The 18552-nt window shown below is 40.5% G+C and overlaps 1 protein-coding gene across 1 annotated transcript in view; it reads right to left on the minus strand.

The window, feature by feature from the left end:
• rasa3 (RAS p21 protein activator 3) overlaps positions 1-18552 on the minus strand; it is a 46944-nt gene that overhangs the window by 18537 nt on the left and 9855 nt on the right. The window contains exons 2-10 of the mRNA XM_012823294.3: positions 13528-13645; positions 11175-11278; positions 6107-6201; positions 4975-5051; positions 3786-3866; positions 3447-3519; positions 2741-2814; positions 2485-2589; positions 1302-1458 (exon numbers count right to left, since the gene is read on the minus strand). Of these exons, the coding sequence (XP_012678748.2) occupies positions 1302-1458; positions 2485-2589; positions 2741-2814; positions 3447-3519; positions 3786-3866; positions 4975-5051; positions 6107-6201; positions 11175-11278; positions 13528-13645 (884 nt within the window). The remainder of the gene's footprint in view (positions 1-1301; positions 1459-2484; positions 2590-2740; positions 2815-3446; positions 3520-3785; positions 3867-4974; positions 5052-6106; positions 6202-11174; positions 11279-13527; positions 13646-18552) is intronic.

Consider the following 18552-nt stretch of genomic DNA (forward strand, 5'->3'; position numbering starts at 1 on the left):
AAAAACATTTAGAAATGAATGATTGCAGATTATGGTGGGACTTTTGAAACTGCAATCCCAAGAAAGGTCAGCAATAGTACTCCACCTCACTACAATATGGTACTAACACATGTAGCATTCACAATTTCTTTTGATATCAAGTTTTGCTGCTAAGCTTTGTCCTTGAAAGGTTACAAGATGACCTACAATCACAAGGTGACATGTTATAAGGGTATGTCAGTGGAAGAAGAAGATTTGATTTGCAACCATTTCATTGAGGATATATGAAAAAGGACAGCGATTTACTTTTTAAACTGTTAAAGTGCAACAGTGAACTGTAGATAATAATGTCGTTTTATATTGCAACATTTCCATAATTACTTTGTTATTAGAAAATATATCAATAAAACAAATAACAAACAAAACATTAAAATGTTACAAGAACTGGTAACTTTAATGTTGGGAAATAAATACAAAACAGGACTTTGTCCATGTACTTGTTGGTGGCTTCGTCGACATTTTGCTTTTCCGAAATACCTCTTTTAAACTCTGGTGTTATGCCGTGTTTTAAAATAGCGGCATGCTGATTGGATATTGACAGTTTACACACGTCACACACACGGTCAGTTATTGATGCCGGTACATCAGTTGTGGATGTTGCTCCCGGTAAAGGCGTTGTGTGTTGGAGAGCTAGTTGCATATATTAGCTTTCTCCAGCACAAAGTGCAGAAGCAAGCACCTGCTTCTCTTAACTTCTTACACCAGCTACCAAAAGGCTTACTGTCCTTCCCTTCCCATCTCTTGTATCCATGCCCAACGCCATTTATTTTCATGAACTTACTTTCCATCTCACTCTCCTTTGGTGTGATGTCTCTACTCGGGCATCTACGCTAGGCAGAGCGATAGAGAAAAGTCGGCGTTTGAAGCACATTTTCCCAAGACCCACCTCAATCTACTTCTGATTGGCTAATAATGTTATTTTGTGAGCGGGAGAGTTGTGCTGCTTTCATTTCATTGGCAGACGAACTCATAAACTCGAAAGTGATGGTGATGATATCGAGACGTGTTTTTTTTTTTTTTTTTATAAAATAATTTTTTTCGCAGCCAAACGCCGCACGCCGGAAATCCGGCACGGTGCCGGAATACTTTAATCCCTGGGTATGTAATGCAGAGATCCATATATGGCACCTTATGATACCGATACATATGCTACAATATGCTTGATCACACAACTCCACCTCCACATAATAAAAAATACTATATGCTTGATCACACAACTCCACATAATATAAAATACTATATGCTTGATCACACAACTCCACCTCCACAGAAGCTGAGTGCAGCACTAGGTCTCGGAGTGGGCTGTAGTGCTCCGAGGGGAAGACATGGTCCTCTGTGTAAACGATGTTTAGCCTCAGCGAACCCAATTCATCTGCCTTCACAGGTTTATTGCCATTGTCCCTGGGTTGCAAGAAGTACCTACGAGAAAACAATAGTTAAGACAACCACACAAACCGACACACTTACTGACAGACACAGCTCTTATAACAGACACACTTACTGACAGACACAACTCTTATAACAGACACACTTACTGACAGACACAACTCTTATAACATACACACTTACTGACAGACACACTTACTGACAGACACAACTCTTATAACATACACAGCTCTTATAACAGACACACTTACTGACAGACACACTTACTGACAGACACACTTACAGACAGACACAACTCTTATAACAGACACAGCTCTTATAACAGACACACTTACTGACAGACACAACTCTTATAACAGACACACTTACTGACAGACACAACTCTTATAACAGACACACTTACTGACAGACACACTTACTGACAGACACAACTCTTATAACAGACACACTTACTGACAGACACAACTCTTATAACAGACACACTTGCTGACAGACACAACTCTTATAACATACACACTTACTGACAGACACACTTACTGACAGACACACTTACTGACAGACACAGCTCTTATAACAGACACACTTGCTGACAGACACAACTCTTATAACAGACACACTTACTGACAGACACACTTACTGACAGACACAGCTCTTATAACAGACACACTTACTGACAGACACACTTACTGACAGACACAACTCTTATAACAGACACACTTACTGACAGACACACTTACTGACAGACACAGCTCTTATAACAGACACACTTACTGACAGACACAGCTCTTATAACAGACACACTTACTGACAGACACACTTACTGACAGACACAGCTCTTATAACAGACACACTTACTGACAGACACAGCTCTTATAACAGACACACTTACTGACAGACACACTTACTGACAGACACACTTACTGATAGACACAGCTCTTATAACAGACACACTTACTGACAGACACACTTACTGACAGACACAACTCTTATAAACAGACACACTTACTGACAGACACACTTACTGACAGACACAGCTCTTATAACAGACACAGGACTCACCATGCATCATGGGTTCCTGCCTGTCCCAATACCCTCAATGGCACTCGTACCCCCCCAAGGAACTCATCTCCAAACTTCAGGTTGCTGGCGTTCCACAAGTCCACCCTGACGCACATATACAGAATCAAGTCTGCATCTCAACTACCAGTGTATTACACCACATGTCACAGTCACGAGGAACATTGCACAGAACCCACAAACTCCACTCATAAACATCAGCACCAACATGACTTCACAGCACAACAGTTCAACTCACCGCAGGGCCAGCTTGTCTACATCCTCCTCTTCCACATCAAACTGTCTTCTGGTGTAGCTCAGGGGTCTGGTCACCTAGACAGACAGAGCTTTGTCAGTCATTTAACAATACACAACTTTGTTCATTCATGTGTAATCAGCTATTAGCAGCTATCAGCACAATATTACACCTCATCATTTCATTAAAACATTGAAGCACAGCACAAGACACAACAAGACAGCTGATAAGTTATTACTGACTAGGCCAACAGAAAGAAGCCTAGCTCGGCATCTGACTTGTATCCTTTTGTAACTTTTAGCTCTAAAATCCAGTCTGAGACTGACTCTTTGTCGGTCTCTTGCTCGGTTCCTCTCTCTTTTTCTTTTCCTATCCTCCGACAATGTTTTCCTTCGTTTCTTCATCCCCTCTGCCATGATGTCCATACAGACAATACTGCACTAGCTTCCTCTTATAGCTCATGGGTCTAGTTGTTGTTGTGTGAGGTGGTGCCATAAAGGTGCACCAGGCGTGCTGTGGCAGTGGCACATATGCCATTCTCCGTATTCAGTCAGTATTAAATATTAAGTCAGTGTCGCCAAAATTATTTTGATGCTGTTAGAGATCTAGTCATCTAGAACGGTCTTGTCATTTATCTATCAGGCATAGTCTTGGACATTACTACATTTTCTGGAACAGGACAACGGCAACTTCAAACCAAAACACTCACCTCAAAATAAAATACTTCGTCAAACTGAGGATTGTTGGTTTTCCTCTTTACTTTAGTCTTCTTGGCCTCCGATCTTCGCAAGAAAGTAAAACAGGCAATTAACGGTCAATGAAGTGGCCACATGAATGTTAAGGTGTATGTGACACATGCCATTAGGTTGCTTTCAAAGTTAAATATTCGTTCTTAAAGACTACAAAAATCATACACGAGCCAAACATAGATGAGCCAAAACCTTAGCACAAATTGACTTTATTGTAGTTCTGTGGTCATTCTGTACACTTAAATTGCAACATGGGTTTCTTAGGATGCCTCTGAGGAGCTGTGGCAGGGCTCTCTAACCTGGAGGGGCCCAGCAAGGACACAGCAGCGTAAGGATCACACTGGCCATTGACGATGGGTAGGCCATGGCACTCCAGTACCCTGTGATACAACACACAGCAAACACACACCACACACACACAGCACACACACACAGCACACACACAGCACACACACACAGCACACACACAGCACACACACACAGCACACACACACACACAGCACACACACAGCACACACACACAGCACACACACACCACACAGAAAAAGATAAGTAAAGAACAGTTCTTCAAGACAGTGGTTCTCAACCACCATATGTCATACATATTTTGCTGGTGACTGTAGATTTGTTTGGTTGTTTTTGTTTCTTAATGTTTTAATTATTCCAACTTTATTTACATATTTCTTGATATTTTGTATTTAATAGTAAAGTGAAATTTAATTGTTGTATGTAGTGATTTTCTTTCATTTTGTATTTTTGCATACTGCCTACTAAGTTAAATTACCTTACTGATGGTGTTGTTAACAATTTAATCTGCATTGTCCTGAAGAGCTCAAATAGCACATCTGTCTAGATAACAGCTCCTGCTCAAAGCAATATGAAATATCGACTATCTGCCTTCCTAATTCCATGGTGGAAGCAGTTCTACTCTGCTGTCGGACAACTGGACACATTCCTCCTGTTCCTGATCATTAACTCCAGTGTCTGAGTGATTGGTTGACTGCCTGAGGGCTGTGTGGAGAGACATGTAATGGGTAGCTGTACTAACTGTGTACCTCCTGTGACTGGCCAAGTTCACACAGTCACAGTTTTTGCCTGCCGGTGTCATTCAGATCCTACAACATACAGTGGCTGAATTTTTACCGTGGTAAAATTTCGTGGCAATGTTTCAACCACTGATGGAAGTGGTCCAGTGGTCAACCTAGTGGATAACAAAGCTCCAAAAGATAGCTACCAATGGCATAATGCTCAAAGCCTTCACATTATTTAACATATCTGGGCCTAGTAAACATGCATGAAAGCAAGCTACATAGGAATTTATTTATGTCAAATATAGTGTGAAAGTAAGTGAAGAGGTGAGTAGTGATTTGTAGCCTAACTTTCTTTCCCATTGCCTTTCCCTATACCTGTACATCACTCCACCAGATAACAATTTTAGAGTAGCCAAGCCGATTCATTCTCTACATATAATTTGCTTAACTCACTCACCGTGTGGCCAGTTTATGACAGACAGCCCCGCTGTCTGTGATGACCTCACTGAGACGCAGCTCAAGGTGAACTTTTCCCTGTAAAAGTAACAAACACAAAAACATAATTGCCACTGTACCTTACACACATACATATACAGTATTTCCTTATTCTGAGAAGCAGAACTCACACGATTAGCTCAACATATAGACAAGGGCTGAAAGGTTAATAATTCACACTTTCGTTTATTTTTTTGGCCTTTGCTACTCTTCAATTTGATTGAAATATTCTACCCGGCAATATATATATATGTGTGTGTGCAAAGTTACTGCTTATAATTGACACAGTCTGAATCGTTAAACTCAGAAGTATTTATTACAAAGTTGTTCAATACATGAATCCTACTAGCTGGACTAAATACGCAAATTGGCTTACAAATAAGAAGCATTGGACAGGTGGTTTATAAAGTTATTTAAAGTCCCCGAAGTTTGTAATGATTGTTTGAATTCAAAACAAGTGTTAATGAACTGTGAGCTCCTCTTTTCTGTGTGCTCCGTGTTAAATAACTCGCTGTTGAAGCAGACATATGAGAATGACTTCTCCTCTGTGTTGCCTGAAGGAGACTTTTGGTATCCTGTCCTTGTGACTTTGATGCTTTGTTTGTGGTCTATACACTCTGTGTTTGTTGAGGTTCTGCTCTGCTACACGGAACACACACACACACACACACACACACACACACACACACACACAGAGGAGAGTGCTCTGTGTTATGCCTCACTGACATGGCATTACTGACAGGGCATCACATTGCTCAAGCAGGAGAGAGCTGGTGGTTGTTTGTGTCTAGGTGTTGTGTGGTGTGGTGTTGTGATGTGAGGGTTGGTGTTTGTTTGTGTCTATGTGATGTGATGTGTGGTGTGGTGCGGTGTTGTGTGGTGTGAGAGTTGGTGGGTGATTGTGTCTATGTGATGTGTGGTGTAGTGTTGTGTGGTGTTGTGTTGTGTGGTGTGAGAGTTGGTGGTTGTTTGTGTCTATGTGATGTGTGGTGTGGTGTTGTGTGGTGTGGTGTGGTGTGAGACTTGGTGGTTGTTTGTGTCTATGTGTTGTGTGATGTGGTGTGGTGTGGTGTGGTGTGAGGGTGGGGATTCACCTGTACTTCCGAGTCAGCACTGACAGGTTGCAGTGGGAACCAGGTGTCTTTTCCATGGTATTTCTGTAGGTCCTCTTTCTTCACCGCAACCTTACCTGTATAGAGACAGACAGAATGTATCAGAACATTACAAATTAAACTTGGATACTTGTGTTAACTCACGTATATGGTGTTTGTGTGTGTAAATATGAATTATAATATACTTCACATAAAGACAATACAGTCACAAGAAATGATTTGAAATATTCTTGTAAGTCTATGTTTGTATGTGTGTGTGTGTGTGTGTGTGTGTGTGTGTGTGTGTGTGTGTGTGTGTGTGTGTGTGTGTGTGTGTGTGTGTGTGTGTGTGTGTGTGTGTGTGAAAGCTCCCATCTGGTTCAGGGAATACGAAAAACCAGGACGACTGACTAATACTCTGTGTTTTTGCTTCCAAACACCGAAGAAGACAGAAAGAGAGAGAGAGATCAAAGAAGACAGAAAGAGAGAGAGACAAAAGAAGACAGAAAGAGAGAGAGACAAAAGTTTCATGCAAGATAATGTCATGTCCTTCTACCCCTATCGCACTGAGATTTACTCAACATGTGTACACGCACGTCCAAGCACGTCCACACACACACACACACCCACATATACACACACGCAGGTACACACACACACAAACACATGCACACACACGCACGTACACACACACACACGCAGGTACACACACGCGCTCACACACACACACGCACACACAACTCATCCGACATTTAATGTCCAGAAAAAGAGGTTAACACTTTTAAACACTTAAAACTAAAAAAGTTGGCTAGATTTTCTCTTGACTTGATTTTTTCACGTTTCTCTTACTTCAGTCCTTCCACAGTTTTCAAATGGAATGTGTTGCCTTTCTTATGGAGACATTGACATTGCTCATCAGATAATTGAACACTTTTGAAAGAGTGACAGGGTTGCGTAGCCGGGTTAAGCACACAGCAATGGCACAGCTATTTTTTTTTTACTTTTACAGGCCTTAGCTATCTTCAGCATAGTTTTACTACCTTCACTTCTAAACTTTTGGTGAATATAAGATGTAGTCATACATGCTATTGTTTTTTTCCAAGAAAATCATGTCTATCCAGATCTGCCATCATTTGATAAAGTTTCATATTATCCTTCATATTAAGGACCAATCATTTTGTGTCTATTAAATTGGGAGAACGAGTTTCAAGGGATGTGAGAAATTAGATTAGATTCTTATTTAAAGTGTTTACTCTCTGTCACCACATGTGCACACTGTCTCCCTCTTTGCTTACCTTACCCTTCTTTGCAATGGACCAATTCAAGCAAGTGTCTGCGATGGCCCCATGTTGTGGTGACCAGAAACTAAAGCTAAGAGTGACTACTACCTCTGTGCAACTTTAACTAAAGTTTATTGGACAATTTAAAGTAACAGTATGGTTTTATAGGCAACTAGTTTTGGTACCATCCTCAAATTCATTTTGATTGCATATGGTCATGTGAAGGACAGCTAAACACCTGTGTCTTTCCCACTAACCATTCAGGATATGCCCTATGTAGTTCTGTGTACCGGGCTGGAATACCCTGCAAAAATGGAACAAAAGCTTTCACAGCATGACATTGCCAGCTATACTGCCAAAATACACCAGTTAGTGTGTTGGCAAGCTTGTATCAGTGTCAACTGGGCTGTTGGTGGTGTTTGCAAGGTTTTTGCATGCCTTTTAGGTAGTTAGCTTGCTAGTTTTGGAACAAAATTCCTTATTGCTGCTTTAATTGGAAAAATAATGAATGAATGAATGAATGAATGAATGAATGAAAAGGTTGTTAACATATCAGGACCATCTCTGTGCTAGTTAGCTAGCAAGCCAATGTTGGCTTGCTTTGAACCAGTTGGCGTGTTAACAGCTTAGTGAGTTGATGTTAATGTTAGCCATTAAATTAGTTTAGTGAGACAACAATTCTACTTGCATGATCTGTGTTGTTGCCAACACTCAATGCAGACACTGGGTGAAATATAGTGAATAAATCACACATTTTTGGCATGAGATGCATTGGTAGTCATATTGGCGGGACAGTTGATATGTGGCCAAATGATGCATCCTCCCAATACAGATATTTATTTGAGATCCCGAATGAATCATATTTCTGGCAAAAGATTCATTGGTTCGAGTTTTGAGGCAAAACATACAGTACCAGTCAAGTTTTTTCTTTACTTTTATTATTTTCTACATTGTAGATATATACTGAAGACATTTAAACTACGAAAGAACACATATGGAATGATACAAAAAAAGTTCCATCTACCATGTAGAAAATAATAAAAGTAAAGAAAAAACGTGTGTCCAAACTTTTGACTGGTACTGTACTTTGAAAGGGTTGTACGGGATGTGCACATTTAAAAACATATTCTCCTGACCTTGGCTAAACTAAACACCAACTCATGATGGCCCATTACCTGAGCAGTCCTAGTCTTTTTCCTCCCACTCTTCTGCAGAAGATCATAAATATCAGAACATGCACACTAGATGTGCAGCAAAAGACTGCAATATAGCAAAAGTACCTTCACAGGGAAATTGTGAACCTTACTTCAGATGTACACCTGTATGGTATGGGCATGGTTTTTCAGGATTCTCAGTGTACTTGTGAATGCTAACACGGTGCCTTTCATCTTTCCCCTTTCCTCATGGTATATTGAGCATTGGAGGTGTTTCTGAAACGTGCACAATTGAAATTCTTGAACCAGAGGACCTTAATGATCACCATCCTCTCATCTTACATAGTTCAGGGAAAAGCTTCGATCTCCTTAAAGACGTTTCTTCTCCACTCATTTTGCTCCAGCAAATATTTTCTTGTACATTTGGTGGAACATTTATAAAAGCTTGTCGTGTGTATAGTTATTGTGAAATGTGACATTTCAGTAGCTGTCTTTGACATAATTGTGTTTGTCCTTTTGTTCTAACAGAACATCTTGTTTCGTGTTGTGCATGATCCTGATAACATAAGAGGACTCAATAATAACTTAAACCAGACTGAAACTGAAACTGGACTTTGTGATTCAGTTCGAGTTGATGGCTGCTGCGTTTATTGATAAGCATCCATGTCTTAAGGATCCAAGCTTGGGAACGTGTTAAGATAGCTGGTCCACGAGCATCACATTTAAGCTTGGGAATTACCACCAGAAATGACAAGTGATGGATTGCAGTGAAGTCTGTGTAAACCAGAAAAGAGTTCCAGAAGATTCCAGGCATTGTTTGAAGAAAGCCAGAGAATGTGAAGTGGACTTTCTCCCTGACATTCCAGATGGGCAGACTGATGCATCTCTACCAAATGAAAGAGAGATCCCAACCTGGCATTCATCCATTCCAAAATGGAACTGATATTTGAAGGAATGAAGGAAGGAGATAGTGAATAAATAACTCCTGGTGGCCAGCCTACACAATGTCCGGCATTGTTTATGGAAGAGGAGGTAAGTGCATGGATTTGAAATGACTTAGCTGAAGTTCATTCTGAAGTTCTGTATCTTTGAGTCCGCTTGAATAGCGTATGTGTCTGATAACAGGTCTGTGCAGAGTTTTACTGAATCACAGGAATTCCTCTCAAGGCGAACTGGACAACTGGACAAACTGGATAACTGTATAATTGGGTCTCTATATCTCTAACAGCTGGGCATGGTGACATGACACCATATATGTAAATGCACTTGAATTATTCTACAGTTTAAATACATAGTTGAAGGCAAAGTGAATAACAAGACAATTACATTACGTTTTGCCAGTATCTGTACCTTGTTGTTGTTGTTTAAATGTTTGCCATATCTCATGTCTTTATTTAGTTATTGACTTATTCCACCCGTCTATCCCCACATTGCTATATGTGTGGCATACACTTGCAGGAGTCAGTGTCTCACCTACTGAGACAGAAACAATCCCAATGATCCATATATAGTGCCTTGTTGAATGCCTGGTTGTATAGGAATGCCCTAGGCCTAACCTTTCCTCTCTTACAAAAACAAAATCACGTATGTGCACAAGACTTATCTAACAATCTTATGTTCCGCTCCAGTATGGTTGAATAGTATTTGTTTAGTGCTTTTCTGTGTCTTCCAGACAACCAATGTGACCTGAAGACGACAGCTCTGCAAGGGCTGCTTTTGTTTTGGAGGAAGAACACTTATTCCTTCCTAAAGTCTGGCCTGGTAAGAAGATAGCAAACCCAGTCATAACTGAATTGGAATCATCATCATGTTCAAATAATGGTACCACTGTGGTTTCAACAACCCAAATCCTTTATTACTCATTAGCTTGTGGTCATTTTTGGCCTTTAAATGATTAACTAACATTAATGTAACTAAACTAAAGAAACACATTAAGATTCCTTATTCTAAGAATTATGTTAAGATTCCTTATTCTAAGAATTATGTTTAGATTCCCAATTCTTAGAATTATGTTAAGATTCCTAATTCTAAGAATTATGTTAAGATTCCTTATTCTAAGAATTATGCTGAGATTCCTTATTGCCACCACTGACACAGACCCAAATGTAAGGAGCCCTTGATTAGTGAGGTGCTTGAAGCCATTCTGGACCTTTTCACTGCTATGGCTCTCCTGTTCGGTATCCAAAAGAACTGAGGTACACCTCTGAAACCATTCGAAAGGTTTTTATGCACCTTGATTCCAACAGTTCTGCAAGGGTGCAGTCTCAAAACCATATGACCGAGGTGCTAGTATGCTGGCCATTGAGAACTTCTGCATGTAGATTCCAAGAGAGTTGTTGAGGGGAATATGAACATTTGCATCAGAGTGACTGTGACTGTGACTGTGACTGTGCATGTGTCTGTGCATGTGTTCTCTGATCTCATTCTTCAAGGGCTTATAAATCTTGAGCCAACAAATGTGTCAATATGTTTATGTTTTTTTTGTCAAAATTCTGGTATGCTTGGCTATCTATTGTCTGTTTTTAAACATGGTGCAATTAAATCTGTGAATCTTACCAGTCAGTAGCATTCATTGCACGAACAGCGGATACTTTCTTGTTTGAAATAGTTTATGATGGAAATTGCCAACATCCTCACCAATGCTGGAGTCCCTTCTGAAGACATCTCTGTCAAATATGTAGAAAGAAAGGTGTCGGAAGCTTCTTGGTATTTCACAGTAGAAGTCTTCTCCATAGAAAGGACTGCAAGGAAGAAGGAGAGGGGGGGATTCATAGGTAGTCAAACAAGAAGAGAAGAACGAAAACAGAGTGAGACTAATAGAGAGAGGAGGGCAATGATGCAAACTGGAATAAAAAAAAAATGCTGTTGTTGTAATGGCTTCATGTAATGGGAATAACAGGAATAAAAATCGAATTAAAATCGTTTGGGCCATTCCAAACAGGTACTGTTTCTCACTACACCGTGTCTCAAAAATCGGTTCTTCCATGTCATCTTTGTGTCAGTGTCACAAATACAGCGTCCACATCTGTTTAATGATGTTTTGCTGACTGACAATAATGACAAGATGGATCCCTCTTTTGAAAATAACCTTTTGTTTTTTGCTGCTTCAAGAATTTAGGAGTTTTACATTAAACAAATATATCCATCTTCATCAAAAATAAAATAGAGAGCATGAGACCTGAGGTACACAATCCACTCTGTGTGACTTAGAGGAGGCAGAACAATAATGCAATATAACTGTTTTATGGGTTTGCCACTTAATTCTCCTCAGATTACATTCAAGATGAATTTGATTTATACCATGGCACTGAAAATACAATGCACGCCAAGGGTGCACACCTAGAACGCCTACATTACTGTGCAAAGTGTCTTGACTAGTAACGGTAGGCAAGGCAAGGCAAGGCAAGTTCATTTATAGAGCACATTTCATGCAGAGGCAAAAAGCAAAAGTGACATCCAAAGGAAAGAATTAAAACAAAGCAAAAAATGCAATTAAAAGAAAGTACAAAATACATAAAGTACTAATTAAACGTGAGTAATATAAAAGATAAGTTATATAATTAGCATTAGTAGGGCACAGAATAGAGAGCAAGTTCTGATGTGGCCTTCAAACATTCTCCTCCTTTCTCCTCCTTTCACCTCCGTTCACCTCGTCAGACAGATTTCCAAACTAGCGCTGCTAAAAAGAAAAGATTGGACAACCAGGTTGTTTTTATCCACAATGGAGCTTAGCAGAACAATGCAGGCTCATGTTTCACATTGAGCTGAGACTTAGCATAAATGGAGGCTTTGCAGGAATGAAACTTGTACTTGGGGGGCGTCCAAGTACATCAGAACAGTTTGGGGGGGCCTGGCTTGCAAAAGTTTGAGAGCCCATCTTAGAGAAATGTAGTTGTCTATCCATGCATAACTAATTGTGGTTGTCTATCCCTGCATAACTAATAGATACAACTAGAGAAGCTTTGTTTATAGCAGTAGCGTGTTGAAGCTGATTACATTATTTACTTTATTTATTTTACTTTCCATTAATGGATTCTGGATCCAAATCTGCAGAACTCGTGCTAACAAAGCGTTTTTGGTAAAGTCTCTAGTTGGGGACCTGAGATGCTTTGCAGGTCCTTGCAGGGGCGTGGAAACATGGGGTGAGGGGAGAGAACAGATTTGATCCCATCTTGTTATGTTCTCCATGAAGCTTTAATCTGAGCTCCCTCCCTCACAGCCTTCGCCCCCTCCTGAGTAGTGTTAGTGGATAGGAAATGTAAGTTTGGTGGTCTGGCACATCATGGTGATCTATTGTTCTATTTATATGAGGCAGAGCAAAGCTTTCTCTGGATTTGTCTGAAACAACATGACTGAAAGGAAATGCAGCAATCTCAGGCTGGGGAAGTTCTGTCTGCCCAAACAACATTTCGCAGTAGTTGACTAATAGGGTTTTACAACGTGATTAGTTGTAAGCCAGGTAAAGATAGGGTAGCCCTACGCATGATATATGTGCTAGCAAGTAAACCATGCATTCCTGTGGTTCTTTTCATCTAAAAATGCTTCTGTGTTTAAATGCTAAAACCGTAAAAATCCATATCATCATATCAGGCCCAACCATATAACCCACGGTCCTCCACTGTAGGCTATTTGTATTTGATGAAACCCGGCGACTTTTTTTTGCTTTTTTCACATGTACTATTGCTAAACAAGCCAGCTCAATGACAACAGCAATTTCTTGCATTGCATTTCCTATCAGTATATGTTTGAAGAAAAGTGATGAAAATGGAAACAAATACTGACATGATCAACAGAAGTGCCTTGCAGGACATCATGGCTGTTGTCACTAAGTTAAGACCTAATACATGTACTTTAAATCAAGCCCACATAATGAATCTCTATGTTTTACAAATATACAAAACAAGAAGGCTGCCGTATAGTCCTGATTAGCATTGAGATCCCTTATTTGGTTGTACAAGCTACCTGGTCAAGCTAAGTGGGACACACTTACCAGAGGGACTTCTCTATGATCTTGGTTCTGAACACTTCTTCCTGATCTAGGTTCACAGTGCAGTAGCAGTCCCTCATGCGGTTGGGTCCATGGTAGGGTGGAATGTTCTTTGCCTCTCCTAGGAAAAAAGAGAGGGGAGAAAATGATCAGCGAAGCCAGAAGTCACTTCATTACATCTGGAGGTGTCAAAGTCTTAATTCAACAAAACACTTGATAAACCCAGTGAAGTGCTGATGAGGTCGGATCATCAAGACTTGCGGTGTGATAGTATTATTTTTACAGCATTTTATTCCAGCATTACATTACATTTTATTACAGCACGGCTTCCTCTAATGATGCTGGGAGAAACCTTCTTGGAATTAGGCGTTTTGGTATAGCATCTTGCCACCTGTGTGGCAGTAGATTATTAGGTGTTTTGGTATAGCATCTTGCCACCTGTGTGGCAGTAGATTATTAGGTGTTTTGGTATAGCATCTCGCCACCTGTGTGGCAGTAGATTATTAGGTGTTTTGGTTTAGCATCTCGCCATCTGTGTGGCAGTAGATTATTAGGTGTTTTGGTATAGCATCTCGCCACCTGTGTGGCAGTAGATTATTAGGTGTTTTGGTATAGCATCTCGCCACCTGTGTGGCAGTAGATTATTAGGCGTTTTGGTATAGCATCTTGCCACCTGTGTGGCAGTAGATTATTAGGTGTTTTGGTTTAGCATCTCGCCATCTGTGTGGCAGTAGATTATTAGGTGTTTTGGTATAGCATCTCGCCACCTGTGTGGCAGTAGATTATTAGGTGTTTTGGTATAGCATCTCGCCACCTGTGTGGCAGTAGATTATTAGGCGTTTTGGTATAGCATCTTGCCACCTGTGTGGCAGTAGATTATTAGGTGTTTTGGTATAGCATCTCGCCATCTGTGTGGCAGTAGATTATTAGGTGTTTTGGTTTAGCATCTCGCCATCTGTGTGGCAGTAGATTATTAGGTGTTTTGGTTTAGCATCTCGCCATCTGTGTGGCAGTAGATCATTAGGTGTTTTGGTTTAGCATCTCGCCATCTGTGTGGCAGTAGATCATTAGGTGTTTTGGTATAGTATCTTGCCACCTGTGTGGCAGTAGATTGCTCATACCTCAGCATTTCCCCTTGTCCACATGTATTACCCTGAGGGAATGTTAGATCTCAAAGCTCATATCTTACTCTTGCTCGTTTACCTTAGTCTGAGTGGGTGCACTGGAGGGGGCATTCCAACTGACATGTCATAGTAAGGTGCTGTCTGTTCTTAAGCGTACGCCATCTTTTTTCTCTATGAAGCGGGTTTGGCATGTAAGACATAGAGATGTGGATATTGTGTTTACTGGAGGAACTTGAGGTCCTCATATCACCTTTTGGTGGGTTCAAGACTAATTTATGGCATTTTGTTGAACAGAAAAGCCCTCCCTCCACACTTCTAACAACCTAGTGTGCTAAGAAATCACTTATTTAAAGCCTTTATTCAACATCAGCGCCTGACCTCATAAATGCTTTACAGAATGAATGGGCACCAATTCCCACAGAAACACTCCACAATCTTGTGGAAAGCCTTCGAAGAAGAGTGGAAGCTGTTTTAGCTGTAAAAGGGGGACCAACTCTATATTAAAGTATAAGTATTTGAATTACAATGTCATTACAGTCCCTGTTGGTCAGGCGTCCGGATACTTTTGTATGGCTCCATATAGTGTATCTCAACATTACATCATAAGAAATTTTATATTTTTAATTATTAGTTTGCATGCAATTTTGTGAGGAAAAAACTGATTTCTTAGTGAAGAATCGAGAGAAGAAGTGAACTGGATGCAAAGTCAGGTTACACGGAATAGCCATTTGTTTGGTTAACTTGCCTTGCCAACTGACATTCTAAAAAGACAGTCAGCCCACTCTCACAACTCCTTCACCACACCCACCTGTCAGTGGACCACAACCTCTCTGACACGCAGCCAACAGCAGGCGAGGCGAGGAGATATTCCCATCATGCCCGTGTGCAGGCAGCAGTGTCTCTCTCAGGGACATGCACACAGTGTATATATGGCTTGTGCAAGCTGTGGGAGTTACACTTGCTATCGGAGCAGCTGACCCAGTTCAGCTGTCATTGAGCCCTGTGCACAACTATAACTCTTGAGTGTATACCACCGCCTGTACATATGCTAAATGATTGTATACTGTGTACTGTATATTAACATTTCACACCATCTTTTCTTCTATCAGTCTACAGAAGCAGAGAACTGTGCGTGCATGTTTGTGGATCTTGTGTGGGCAGGGAAAACTAGGCCTTCTTCAATCCGCTGACCACTGTCACTCTGAGCTGACAAACCCCAACATTGCAGAGGACATCCATATCTTCACCATCAAAAGTCACCTGGGGGGTATGTCAGAAAGCAGGTTTCACAAAACCGCAAACCCTGAAGTCTGAGTTCGTGAACCAGCAGATCTTAGTTCAATCAACTCTGAATATGTTCACTCTCAGTTAAGTCTGATCTTAGTTCAATCAACTCTGAATATGTTCACTCTCAGTTAAGCGTGAGCCTGATGACTATAAAATTCCATCATCAATGGAGCTCTGATACTACCATGGCAACCAGTGAGAAAACAAGGCCATCCTACTTCACCCCACTGGAGTTCAAACCTCTATAAAGCACCCTTGTCACCCATGTCATCAGAAACATTTGAATTAAAAGTAAAAGTATTTCTATTTGTCTGTGCCATAAAAATTACTTAAAACCCTAATAGCACAAACAATGATTTTTTTACAGCACAAACCAGCTAAAATGAACTGCAATACTTTTATTAATTTGCTGCACAAGTGAATTTGAATGTAGTCTATCCTTTTAACATTAAACCAACTTTCCTTTAAGGCAGGTAAAAAAGTGGTGGAATATTATTAAACACATTTTTATTTGTATTAAGAATGGTAATGTTCGATTAAATAGTCATCAAGGAATGTATTCGGGGTCTCCAAATGCTCTCCTGACCTAAGGCTATGCAAATTAATGTGGCTTCAACATCAATAGGTAAACGAGGAAAGGACACGTCATGTCGCATAGCTGCTCAACGGCAACGGAAGAGATACGGAGATTCGGAGATATGGACTGTAGAGGATTATAAAGAATGTTTGTTGCAAGGCATGAACATTTGGTTGACCTGGTTATAAAAGATAAATACGCCAACGGATATCAATCCAATAAATAAGAAAAAAATACTTGTATAAATATATTTTGGGGTGTATGCGTGAACTTGGATAGTACTGTAAGTCATTGTTCTAGTGTGTAGGAGGTTTGGGCTTCAAACACAAATGTGACAAGATGACTGCAGATGGGAGGACTGTGTCTTCAGTCCTCAGAGGGCTGCCAGTACAGATGAACCTTGAGTGGGACCACCTTTCTAAAATGAGTTTGTGTAATGTGCTGTTAGAGAGCACTGTGCCACTGTTCCTTCTCAGCGTGGATCTGTGATCTTTGGAATATGTATTATTCCCTTTGGCTTGTGGATTCAGATCAATAAAAGCATTGAGATGTGAGTGTGTGAGAGACTGCATTCAGTTTCATTGAGATGTGAGTGTGAGAGAGACTGCATTCAGTTTCATTGAGAGCAAGCTAAATCCACCAACGAGATCAACACACTTTGACTTACTTTTTTACACACCACACAACCCAACATTGATGTACTGGCACTCATATGACAGGCATACTATGTCACTGTCCTGAGACTCACTGCATAGAGTCAGAGAGCATTTCCTTAGACCTTCTTATAATGGTCAGTGAAATGGTGACCTTCCCATTCTCCCCCACAAAGGCAGGGAAACCAACTGCCAATTCTGTGCCAAAGAAAGAGGGAGAGGAAGGGAAAGAGAACGAGAAAGAGAAAGACATAACAGGAAATGAGATAGTACAAAAGGAATTCCAACTTTATCCAAGACGTAGTTTTGAAGATACTGAAAAAAACAATATGTGGGACAGTGTTTAAAGAGGCTGTAAGAGAGACAAGGAGTTGAAAGTGAAAAAAAGAACACAAACTTTTTTGTTCTATTTTAAAAACCCACACCTAAACAATGAGGGGTTTAAATGACAACCGCTGTGCATTGAGAGTGGACACTAACTTCATTAATGCTAGCATGTGACCCCTTGAGCCCCGACTGCTGTTAAATGGGGATCAGACTCCAAGAGCAAACAGGACGGTTTTGTTCAGCTCTGTGAGCTTTGGGACATGAGAGACAAGAATTCTTTGGAGCCAACTTTACGAAGGGGGCCTAGCCAGCATTATTCTGGTCAACATCTTAGCCTTAAACACTCGTTAAACATAGCTTTTACGAGCAGTGATGATGAGTGCAATTTACGAACAACGATCATCACCCGTTTAGCTGTCCATGTCTAACTTGGCTAATCACACAATGGCCAAGTGTTCAAATGAATCAACATGGGCCCTCATTGGCTGAGTCAGACCTATATGTTACAACCTTTCAACGAGACATGTTGTGCGAGTGAAGCTTGAAGCCTAGACTGCTGTTGAGACGTCATCAACATGTCCATAAAAACCAGAGTGAAGATTTCATCTTATCTAATGAACGATTCTCTGAACTGCTCACAACACCCTATTACATCTTTACATTAGAAGAGAGTGTACTTGAGATCCATAGCTGAAACAATCTTCTGGCAATGATAACATGTTCATCTTCCTACTGTCTAGGTGCTTGCACCTTGGCTAAAAAGAAATGAGCTGACTGACTGAATGATAATTGACAGATTTTGTCGTACCTCACACTATGTAGGCTACAGGCATAACCCAAACCATCCAAACCCAATGCAAGGGGTGCTGTTACAAATGGTCCATTGTAGCATAGTGGAGAAACCCTTACATGAGTTCAGAACAGTTCATCTCAGCGACAGCTAGCCCAAACTGCACATATCACCTTAGACACCAGTAGTGTGTTTAACTGCACATATCACCTTAGACAGCAGTAGTGTGTTTAACTGCATAGACACCAGTAGTGTGTTTAACTGCACATA

Source organism: Clupea harengus, chromosome 21, assembly GCF_900700415.2.
Source record: "Clupea harengus chromosome 21, Ch_v2.0.2, whole genome shotgun sequence".
Classification (NCBI taxonomy): Eukaryota; Metazoa; Chordata; class Actinopteri; order Clupeiformes; family Clupeidae; genus Clupea; species Clupea harengus.